This window comes from Geospiza fortis, unplaced genomic scaffold, assembly GCF_000277835.1.
Source record: "Geospiza fortis unplaced genomic scaffold, GeoFor_1.0 scaffold188, whole genome shotgun sequence".
In the NCBI taxonomy this organism is placed as follows: domain Eukaryota; kingdom Metazoa; phylum Chordata; class Aves; order Passeriformes; family Thraupidae; genus Geospiza; species Geospiza fortis.
In genome coordinates this window covers 5813611-5825251 of record NW_005054337.1, presented here as the reverse complement: position 1 = coordinate 5825251, position 11641 = coordinate 5813611, and the positions used below count along the sequence as shown (strand labels likewise).

Sequence of the window (11641 nt, the reverse complement as noted above, 5' to 3'; positions counted from 1 at the left end):
GTTATATAAAACACTCATCCCTTTCAAATCCCATCATCTGTTTAAAAACCATCCCAAAATGATTTATTTATTCTTCCAATACCAGATGACAAATGGGAAACCAGGGAAGTAACCTTTGACTTTAATTTTGCTCTATGTATTTAACATTTCCAGTGTGGACCAATTTCACTGTTAGCCTGACATGAGAAGAGGATCAGGATACTTTTGAACATGACACTACATCCTTAGAAAGCTGTGTCAGAGGGCAGCATCCTCTAATTTTTATTTTCCCAATTAAAATAAATTTGGCTTTGCTTCTGCTACGCCCTTCAAGCGCTGTGGCTGCAGATGGGTAACTTGCACATTTCCTTATCCCAGTAATCCCAGGTGGATGGCAGCCGTTGAGGAAAGATGCTTTATCATCACTAGCACTAAGTGGATTATCAGAGCTTGAAGTCCTGCATGCAGAACAAGAAAAATGTGGGATGGGCAGTCTGTCCCCATCCATCTGAGAAGCAGCTCTAGAGGTTGTCCCTTTGTAGCATTGCTCTTGTTGCTGTGGTGCTGCAGTGATGGATAAAGGGTGAAAGCATAAAGCACAAATGGATTGAAATATGCACAAACAGGGGGAGAAAGAATTGGACTCTGTGCATTAAATAAATGTACAACTTGTTGGCTTGCTGTCAGAATAAAACTTGTATAAACCAGGCCCCCAACCATGCAGGAGGAGCCTGCTGTGAAAAACAGCCTCCTGGGGGCTGAGGAGGGCTGTGTCCTCTTAACTAAGAAGCATCAAAGTCAGAAATAGATTTTCCTTGAGAGAAGCAGCCCCTGGACTGAGCGTGGCTGCGTGCAGAGTGCCTGCCCTGAACGTGGCACCAAGCAGATGGGGCTCTGCTGGCCTCTCTCCAGACTTGCCAGGTTTTGTGGGTATATTGGAAGCAGTGTGTGTGCCTGGCTATCAACTGGGTGGGAAGTGTTTAACAGGCTTTGAACCTTCCTGAGAAAGCTCAGTGATCAATCAGGATGGGATGTCTCGGTCGCTGGCTCAGCAGGCAAACTGGGCCATATTTATTTTTAGGTGTACTCTGTGTTTGCAGCTGAGTGTGGCATTTTGCTTTCTGAGGGGTTTTTCTGTCTTTCAGAAAGCTTTAGGGGAGCTGTGGAGTTTATCAATGGGCCAGCATGGGCTATCAGTTGTACATTGCAGGGAGTGGAGGATAAGGCTGAGTGAGTTCATCCTGTTATTGCTCAGAGTTTAGACATGCTGTAAAATGTGAGTGTCATTGTATGCTGGAGCTGGCAGAGCACTCACAGCTTCAGTGCTGTTTTCCTGGCATTGTTTCTCCTGTGTAATAAATATCCCTGCACAACCACAGCAGTAAACATGCAGCTTTGAAGTAGCTGAGCTCCTCCACAGTCCCATGCCTGGCAGGCTGGGATCAGTCTTTGCAGACATTTGCCAACAGCCCTGCGTGTATGTCACTACAAATAATGCTGCAAGGAGCTGCTTCTGCTACACTGGCTCTCTGACCAAAGCTGCATTTGGGTGAAAGGGACTTGGAGCAATGTGTAAAAATGGTTTATTAACCCGAGTGAAACTTCATTTTATGCAGTGAAATTATGTGTGAACACAGAAATTATTGTACTGTCGTAGACACCCCACCTTTTAAAGGTGGCCTAAAAGTGCCTGGTTCACAAAAAGCTGAACTTGAAGAGCTTGGATGATTTGAAAGAGAAATTGTTGAGTAAAAAAGATTGAGACAAACCTGGATTTTTGCTAAGTAATGGCCTGTGTGTGTATGTAAACTTGGAGCACACAGGTAAGCCTGCTTGCCAGGAGAGGCAGTTTGCCATTGTATATTTTTGGGAGGAATCAGGACCTCCTATCAGGAAGGTGTCTGTTGGATTTTTTTTTTAATCCCTCCATGATATCCATATCAGTTCCAGCTGGCTTTTTCTCTTATGAGTTATTAATGCTCGAGGTATGCAAGTGCTTGGTATAGATGGGAGTGTAACAGTATCCAGGATTTTATGGTGTAGCTTATTGACTTAGGGGAAACTGCACTAACAGAGGCCTTTTTTTTACTTCATCTGGTTTAAGAACTTTTCTGGAAAAGCTGTTTCTAGAGTAAACTCAGTGGGAAGTAACACCAACAAAAAATATTACTGCAACATCTCTTCAGGCTGGAGAGTCGATTGCCCTGTGTTGAATTTTCCTTAAGACCTTTGCAGTGTTGTTTTTGCCTTTCCCCTGCTTTTTATTTTTTTGGGAGAATAAGTGAGGCTGGGAGGAAAAGGGGCTCCTGAGAAGTGGTTTGCTATGTTTGGGGAGGAGAATCTTTCTAAGGCTGCCCCAGGACAGTGTTTAAGCCTCCCTCCTCCCTGATGGAGGGAGGCTTAAAACCGAGGCTGTATTTTTACAGCTGTTGTGGGAGCTTTTTCCATTTAACACAGCGCAGATGTGAATGATAAAATAGAAATTGAAGATTAATGTACACCATCTTGGTGTGTGAGAGTTTCAATTATAGGCAGAGCAAGGAGAATAATGGAAAATACATTTGAGTGATCGCTCAGTTAATACAATTTGCAATGAATTATTCACAACAATTTGTTCACCCAGCTCTTATTGCCATCATTTTCATTCCTTCATTTGCCATGCTTTTGGAACTGCTTCCCACAACTTGTGCTCGATGTGTAATGAAGAATCTCCAGGCACCCAGCCCCTGCTCCCCACCTGCCTCCGCCCACGTGCAGCTCTGACAGGGCTCAGCAGTTTTGGCCCTGAGCTCTCTAAGAAGTTAATCAGGTGTTAGTGTGCAGCCTGATGCTGCTGAACACGCTGATGTGACCCCAAAGAGCCCCTTCTGTGGGGCTCAGGGGCTCTCAGAGGGCTCATTTCTGTGCTGTTCCATGGGCATGGGGGGATTGTCCTTCCACCAGAGCAGGCTGAGGCTTGAGCCGACAGAAGGCGATCAGCTGGTGCTGGGTGATTAATCTGTGTCCTTGGGAGTGAAGGGTTTGCTTCCTACCTGGACAGCATCAGTCATGCCTGGAGGTGGGGAGAAGGTGTGGGGCTCTGCAGAGAAGCGTGGGACACCAGCAGGGCTTGAAGAGAGGAGCATTTTGCATGCTCAGGTCTCTGTAACGGATGCTGTGTGTGAAGCAGCAGAGCAGGTCTGTACTGCCACAGGTGAGGGTCCCAGCAGCACAGATGAGCCCCCCTTTCCTGTTCTTAGGGCACTGGATAACCCACAAATGCACATTTTCTGCTGAAGTTTATCAGAAAGGAGGACTTGTTCTTCCTGGCTGTTTGGGAAGGGCTGTTCCTGGGGAGTGGCCATGGAGAAAGTGTCCAAGTCCTCCATCCCTGTGCCTCTGCAGCTCACAGGGAGAGGGGGTGATGGAGCTGCTCTTTGCCACCCCATACCCTGCTGTTGGGCTGGAATGGGGCTGTGTTCTGCTCTGAACCTGGGCAGGAATGGGGCTGTGTTCTGCTGTGAGCTTGGGCAGGAATGGGGCTGTATTCTGCTGTGAGCTTGGGCAGGAATGGGGCTGTGTTCTGCTCTGAGCTTGGGCAGGAATGGGGCTGTGTTCTGCTGTGAGCTTGGGCAGGAATGGGGCTGTGTTCTGCTCTGAGCTTGGGCAGGAATGGGGCTGTGTTCTGCTCTGAACCTGGGCAGGAATGGGGCTGTGTTCTGCTCTGAGCTTGGGCAGGAATGGGGCTGTGTTCTGCTCTGAACCTGGGCAGGAATGGGGCTGTGTTCTGCTCTGAGCTTGGGCTGCTGGGCAGGAATGAGGGCTTGCTGCTGCCTGACCTGTGCTCCCCTGAGCCCTGAAATGCATTTCCTGAGCCCTGAAATGCAATCTTCAGTTTAGAACTGGACAGAAAGCAGTCTGATCTCTTCTTCGTGCCTTGTTTGCCTGGACTCAGTGGTACCACATCCACACCTGGCTGCATCATCTGACTTTTCTGAGCCCTTTTCTGGTGTCTTGTGGCTGTCAGTCCTCAGTGTGGTGGGAGGTACTGGGAAATAAGGTGAGCCTGTCCGGAGGGCAGAAGGGAGCCAAGGGGAGGTGCACTGGGAACACGAGGGCTGCTGCAGGGTTTAGGTAAGAATTCAAAGCTTCTTTAGGGTAAGATTAAAACTTCTCTGAATCTTAACCCTTCAGGGCCTCTTACAAGCTCTGTCAAGCCATGATCACAGTGCCTTTGACACAAACCCTGTAACAAGCTGGGATTTATGCTGCTGCTTCTTCCCATGGAGAGACAGCACTTACAAGGTTAATTTGCCAGCATCTACTTGTCCAAATCTCCATAATCAGGCAAAACATGATTACGGAGCTGTGTGTCATTAGTACACAATGGCACTTAGCTGACTGAGATTGAATTAAAACCCTAATGGCAGAGCATCCAAGGTAAATAAGAGACAAGCAGACTCACTGGTGGATGACTTGTCTATCACTCAGCTTGGATTAGGAGAGCAGGAGCTCAGGGCTGGCCAGAAACAGTAGAAGCAGAGTCATTAAATTGGATATACTGGCTGAGGTTCAGTGCTCTTATTACTGTTCAGCATGCAAGTGTTGGGGCTGTGAGTCCAGTGTAGGCGTGGGCTTCCTGCACTGGCCTTTGAGCTGGAAAAACAAAAAAGGCTTTGGATTCACTGTGGTGCTGGATGAGTCTTGTCTTTGCTGCATTCTGCTTTTTCGCAGCAGTTTCATCGAGCAGGTGTCAATGCCTTGAAATTATTTCCAGCAAAAGTGAATCCAAGCATTCATTTTGAGTTGGGTGAAACAACTCTGTGATGTGAAGTGTTTTATTTCACTTCTGCCTAGTTTTGCCTTCCTTTGTGATAACGTCAGAGCAGTGGCTTCCAATCAAAATTTCACTTTGCTTTCGATTTGCCTTTCTTGCAAGTGCCTTTTCCAGATCTTTTAAACAAAGCCTCATAAATCATCCCTGATGTCATGGTGGGTGTGTTTTCCATGTTCTGTTTTGCGTGCCAGAAGTGCTCTGTCCCCAGGGACAGCCCTGCAGATGGTCCTCCCTGTGGATGTGCTGGGGAAAGAGCTCCCTCTGACAGCAGCTCAGCGATCAGAGGCTGCAGGATGCTCTGGAGTGAGCAGCCTTGCAGTATTTTTGATTGCCAGCTCTGAGGAAAGTTATTGCCCTTTTAGCTCTGTCAGTGTTCTGGTTGTGCAGCTCTGGTTTCACTCAGTGCTTGCATGCTTGCCGTCAAATCAGATTTGATGTATCTGTTGCTGCTCTGGCCCTGGGGAGGTGATTATGAACCTCTGGCTTGTGCTTGTGCTCTCAGTGACATGTGAGGTAGGAAAAGCATTAGGTAGTGACATCTCTGGAGAAAAAACAGGGAATGAGCAAGGAAACAACAGAAAATGGACATGGATCATCAAGATCTGTCAGCAGTGTTGAATTTGAAGAGTTTCTGGTGTTGCTATTAATTTATGCCCTCTGCCAACCTTGTTGCTGTTGTCCTCTGCAAGTTTTTCGCCTAGGGGCTAATGACTTTTCATGTGTTTCAGAAATTTGCATTTTAATGGAATAAATATTACCCTTTCCCCCCAAAGCAGTGATTAAAAACTAAAACCTCTGGGAAGCTTTCTCCAAACACTCAGCAGCTCAAGTGAAGTGACCAAAGCAGCCCTGGTGTATTCAATGTGGCAGGACCCTGAATGCATAGATTACTTCTTGAGGCAAAGCCTCATCCCCCTCATGGTGGGAGGAATCTCTCTCATGGTTGTAACTCAGGACCCCAAAATCCCCTTTGGGCTTTCCTTGGCCGCAGAGTGCAGAGGTTGCACTCAGGCTTTGTGAAGCACATGGCAAAAATGGAGACTGTTCCAGCACAACTGAAGGAAAATTGTAACTGTGCTAAGTCTCCTTTGGGAGGAGGTTGGGGGAAAATTGTGTGCTGGTGCTCTCTGCTGGATAAAGCCAGGAAGGCTCTGCTCTCACTGCGGTGACAAATGAGCACTGATGATTTCACACTGATGGTGTGAAATGCATTGCCTTGAACTGTCCAGGGCTGGCTGGGAGCACGAGATGTGGCAGGGTGGCTGCTCTGACTCTCCTCTGTCCTTGCCTTGCAGTGTGTTACCTGCTGAAGAGCAACATCAGCCCCGACCTGTGCAATGAGGATGGATTAACTGCGCTGCATCAGGTGAGCTCACACCTCCCTGCTGCCCCCTCAGCCAGCCTGGCCAGGTCTAACAGGGAGACCTCTTAGATTTCTTTTTTTCCCTCTGTTAAAGCAGTGAAACCTCACCATGTTGTGCTGGCAATCTGGTTTCTTGGGGAGCAAACTGAGATCAAATCCTTTTCTTGCTGTATCCCAGATTTTATTCAGTGATAATAAGAACTCAGGGTCAGGGCTGGACTTCACATGTGAACAGCATTTCCCCCACTCTAATTTTTGTAGGACTGGGCTCTAAATTCTCATAACAGATAAACTCAAATTTGGATACCTTGGCAATCCATGAGTTTTGAAAGTGATTTAAATAAATGATGCACAAGATGCTTGAAGAATCCGCTGCTGCTCACTGTAGGCTCAGGGACTTCCAAAGTCTATATGAGAGGGGAGTAGCTGGTAACCAGTGAAATACAGACTTGCTATAGTGGTGTGTAGGTCTGTGGCCTTCCTTGGAGCCCCTGTGCTGTTTCCATAAGGGTTTTTCTATTCTTTCTCAGGCACGTGGGACTGGCCGTGCCTGGCAGCTGCCACCCCCACTGCCTGTAACAACAGTGGCGTGGTTGTCACACGAGCACTCAGGGCTTTCTGGCCAGAGCTCCCTGCTCTGAATGCCCCCATTGACTTGGGATTTTGGATTCTTGTGCCAGTTGCCTGCTCTCTTCAAAGCTGCATGAATGTTTGTTTAAAAATGCAAACTGGCTCTTGGAAGGACAAAAGGTCCCACCACCATCACCTCTCCTAGGAGATGTTATCCTGCACTCAGAGAGACACTGACAGCCTCCTTGCTTTCCCAGCCAGGCTCTGAAGCCTGGAGAATCCCACCTTGCCCACTGAGAGGTTGTAAAGGTGCATTTGGGAGTTCTGATGGGAGCTTTGTACCCACTGGAATTAACTGAATCCCTGAGCACAGAGAAGCCCCTCAGTGGGCACATTAGCATTCCTTCCAGCGAATGTGACTTCCTTCCACTTCTGTGATAACTTGGCTGTGTGACAGGCATGACTGTAACCCCACTTCCATGTACAAACAGTGAACAAAATAGAAATACCTGAAAGGTCCTTGTCACTCAGCTGCTGAAATGTTTGTTGTGTGTTGGAATTCAGCCCCATTAATGGCCTGTACTGTGTGCTGAGCTGTGTGGGTCTGCAGCAATGCACAGACCACAAACAGCCTTCTTGCACAAGAATAAATCTTATTTTGATGTCTTTATCACATGCACATTCATGTCTAAAGGTGAACAAGAGGTGGATCAAAGAGCAAATTCCGCCTTCACCGAAGGAAGGAGGTTGAGGCCCTTCTGGCCTGCTGGGCTATCCTCTAAATGCAGGAAGGAAACTGGTTTTTTTTCAGGAAGTGAAAAGTGCCCTGCAAAGTGCCCCATAATTCTGGGAATCCAATTTGTGCCTCCCCAGATAACTGTGGTAGGTAGCGTGAGCTCCTGAGAAGACTTTTGCTCATCACATGCCAGTGTGTGGGATTCTCCCTGAGAAAAGGCAATGTCAGCTTGTCAGCTCATCCCTTGGTATGTGGTTCTACTGGTTACATTGAATTTCTGCTATGTTTGCTCTTGAATATGGAAGACCCAGTGGAATAGAAGGTGTGAGCGTGTTTGCTGTTATTCCCTGCTGGTTCTGCCAGAATAGGCCCTGGAAAACACCAGTGACCCTTTGGTCTGCCTTTTTGACCTGCTGGTGCTCAATTTGGTGTTTAACCCTGCTGGAGATGCTCCTTGCCAAGCAGTGCAGGATAAAGTAGGTCTCCATGTGCAGGTGCCCTTTATTATTTTACAGCTGAGCAGGTATGAACCCTCATGTTCCCAAGGTTTAAAAAACCCAATGTTTCTGCATTTCTTCCTCCCCAGTGCTGCATAGACAACTATGAGGACATAGTGAAGCTCCTCCTCAGCCACGGGGCCAATGTCAACGCCAAGGACAACGAGCTGTGGACTCCACTGCATGCAGCAGCCACCTGTGGCCACATCAACCTGGTGAAGATCCTCATCCAGCAGTAGGTGGCTTTTGGTGTCTGTCCTTTCTGTGGGTCTCATTCTACCCACAGCTTCTGTGGATGGAAACTGAGGCTGTTTAGGACCTTGGGAGGTTGCAGCAGTGGTGGTGGTTCCCTGCTTTCAGGCTGCTCATGGGGGTCCTTCATGCTTGGGGCAGAAGGGAGTGAAGGAATGTCACAGACATCTTTTATGAAAAATCCTTTCCTTAGGGTTTTTCCTCTTGAGAAGCTGAGAGGCCTCAGGAACAAAATGTAAACATTGATTATCTGCTGCTGTGGAATGCAACAGGTGCATCTGTGACTGGTCTCATGTGGTTGTTTCTAATTAACGGCCAATCACAGCCCAGCTGGCTCGGACTTTCTGTCCACGACACAAACCTTTGTTGTCATTCTTTTCTTTTCTATTCTTAGCTAGCCTTCTGATGAAATCCTTTCTTCTATTCTTTTAGTATAGTTTTAATATAATATAATATATATCATAAAATAATAAATCAGCCTTCTGAAACATGGAGTCAGATCCTTGTCTCTTCCCTCATCCTGGGACCCATGTGAACACGGTCACAAAGGAGGAAGAGCAGAAAGGCTCAGGAGACAATAAAACCCTAGATGACTAGGCTCAGTTTTGTGAAGCTTCTGGAGACTGGGCCAAAATGTGCCCCTTTTTGCCTGTATTCTGGTGTGTGTGTGCCTGTGGAACTGTGGTCACTGTGGGGGTAGAAACAGGAGCAGCCAGCAGGATCCACCGTCAAGCTCCTAAACAGCACTTCAGATCCAGTCAAGCAGCCATTGGTGTAGGAGGGCAGCAGTGTTCTTGTGTCACTCAGGCACCTGGGTGAACTTTGTGACCTCTCTCACTGGGTTTTAATTAGTGATCACTAAACTTCCTGCAATATTTAATCCCCAGTGGTGACACAGGGTGCTTGACCAAGTCCCTAAAGCTCAAGTCTTGCCAGCAAGGAGAAGGAAACCAGGTGTGTTTTGGGCTGTTTCATCAGCACCTGTGGTGAATCCTGCCTGGAGCAGATAGTTGTGCCTGTGTGTGGAGCCCTTTCCCAGTGTGCTGGTGCTTTGGGAGTGTTAACCTGCTGTCCTGCACAGCTGTGCCTGCTGCTTCTTCCCAGGGAGGGAGACTTCTCCCTGTGGTGCTGTCATCTGGGACATAAGCATTGAAAATTTGGCTCTTCTTTGACTGTATAATGAAGGAGAGAAGAGGATGCAGTCAAGCATCCCTTGGAGGATGTTCCCTCTTGGGTTAGGAAATTTTTGGAGGTTATAAAAATGCAGCAGATGTGGAACACAGGGCATTACTGACTCAGGAAGGATGTGTAGTGTCCTGCCTTTCATCCAGTTCTGGAATTAATCTTCTCCACTTATAGCTCCACAGCTTTGCTTCAAATCTTTCTTATCTCATTCATACCTTGGTGGCATTTGGGCAAGTATCAAATCCCAGTTAGTTTTTCCTAAGCATTTATCCCAGAGTTTGGCACTGTCTGCTCTGAGGTCCTTGCTGGTGTAACTCAGTTTTCCCCTTGCAGTGGAGCAGACCTGTTGGCAGTCAATGCAGATGGCAACATGCCATATGACCTCTGTGAGGATGAGCCAACCCTGGATGTCATTGAGACTTGCATGGCCTATCAAGGTAAGGAGACTGAGTTTATGTAAAATACAGAAATGGGTCAATGTGGTACTAAAAATTACCCTGTTTCTCAGCTCTTGATTGGCCTCTGGAGAAAAGCAGAGAGCTGCTCTTGGCATAATTTCTTGGGACCTGACTTTGGTTATTCTGATTCCTAAAGACCATGAGGGTGAAGGATGTGGGGTCATATCAACCAGGATCCTAAATCTTATTTTACTCAACCAGTGGAGAATTTTACTCAACCTTTCCAACTGTCCTTTTTAAACTGGAATTTTAACAGGGATTACCCAGGAAAGGATCAATGAGATGCGAGCTGCTCCAGAGCAGGTCATGATCTGTGACATTCATGACATACTTGCCACTGGCCAAGACCTGAACAGGACTGATGCCCAAGGTGCTACGCTGGTGAGTGAAACTGCAGCGACTTCAGTTTTGCTTTCCTTCAGCCCAGAGGCTGTGAAACCTGCCCTGGAGCAGGAGTTACACAAAATCAACAGGTGCAAGTCACTGAGAGGAGAAGTCCCACACAACATAACACATCTGCTGACCTGCAGGGAACTGGGCCTGGAAGGCGTCCCAGTAACCTCTTGCTTCTCATGGGCTGATTTGAGTCCTGTGGAGGAGATGTGAGAGCCCTTTGGTTTTCCCAGGAGCAGGATCCAGTGCTGCTGGAGACTTCCTGCCTCCTTTCTGCTTTGTGTGGCTCTGGCTCACACAGAGTTTCACTGTTTGTTCCCCCTGGTGGCACCTGGCCCTGGGCAGAGGTGGGCACCCAGGACAAGTGTACAGCACAAAGCAGCTGGCATCTGATTTGTCTGCACAGGGACTGGGAAGGCTGAACAATCCCAGCTCTTTTTACCCCACAAATGTGTCTACTAAATTGTGTCTTAGAGCAGTCCCAGCTTAGGGAAAGTTCAGTAATGAGGTCATATGTGCTGGGAATTTCATACAACCAAGGTCATTTAATGCTGGGGGCCAGGCATAACTGATATACAGGCACTTGGTTTGTGTGTTTGAGGGCCAGGACACAGCAGTGCATTCCAGTTTCTTAATCTAAATGTCACCTTCAGCATATACCAGAAGTGTAAGGGAAGGGCAGGCTCCCCCGAAGGTAAGCTTGGATGATTGAAGTCTTTATTGCAGCTTATTTTTTAACACATTTTTCCTTTAACAAGGATAATATACATACATTTAACCAGACCTCTGGGCTCCCCCTTTTGTATCACCCCCAACTGATTCCTTATTAATTTATGTGGCCTCTAGAAAGTGGCATAAAATTTTTGTAGAAATTAATTGAGTTGCCAGAAAGCATCAGGATTTATTTCCAGATGAAGTTTTAACTCTGTGTGGTGGCATCCTCATGAATTTTTTTTGAAAAGAAGCTTTGATTCTCTCATTTAGCACAGCTGAAGTAGGAGGAGCTCTGAGTGGAGTTAATCCCTTCAGAGCAGTGCATGGGTCAATGTTTTGCTCAGAGATGCAACAGCAGACTGCAATTAAGAAAATCCTCAGAGACATGAAGCTGGGGAACTGAAAGAGACCATTATTGATTGTCTCCAAAGTGGTGGCTGTAGTTGGAAGCCAATATCTGAAAATTCATCCTCCTTTAACCTAAAGTAGCCAAGGTTTAAAATGTTTTTGACTTTCAAATGGTGAAAATAATTATAGTGTGATTGGAAGTGCAATTGCACAGAGAGAGGCCTGACTAAAGCAGGCTGTAAATTTGATTCAAAAAAATCACATCTACAGCACTTCAGTGGGGAAGAGGAGATGTTCTTCTGGCATGAGGAATGCAGAACTTAGAGTGGA

General features: G+C 47.1%; 1 protein-coding gene across 1 annotated transcript in view; it reads left to right on the top strand.

Annotated features, from left to right (window-relative positions):
* PPP1R16B (protein phosphatase 1 regulatory subunit 16B) overlaps window positions 1–11641 on the top strand; it is a 39292-nt gene that overhangs the window by 24196 nt on the left and 3455 nt on the right. The window contains exons 2-5 of the mRNA XM_005422249.2: window positions 6091–6161; window positions 8051–8196; window positions 9732–9835; window positions 10113–10237. Of these exons, the coding sequence (XP_005422306.1) occupies window positions 6091–6161; window positions 8051–8196; window positions 9732–9835; window positions 10113–10237 (446 nt within the window). The remainder of the gene's footprint in view (window positions 1–6090; window positions 6162–8050; window positions 8197–9731; window positions 9836–10112; window positions 10238–11641) is intronic.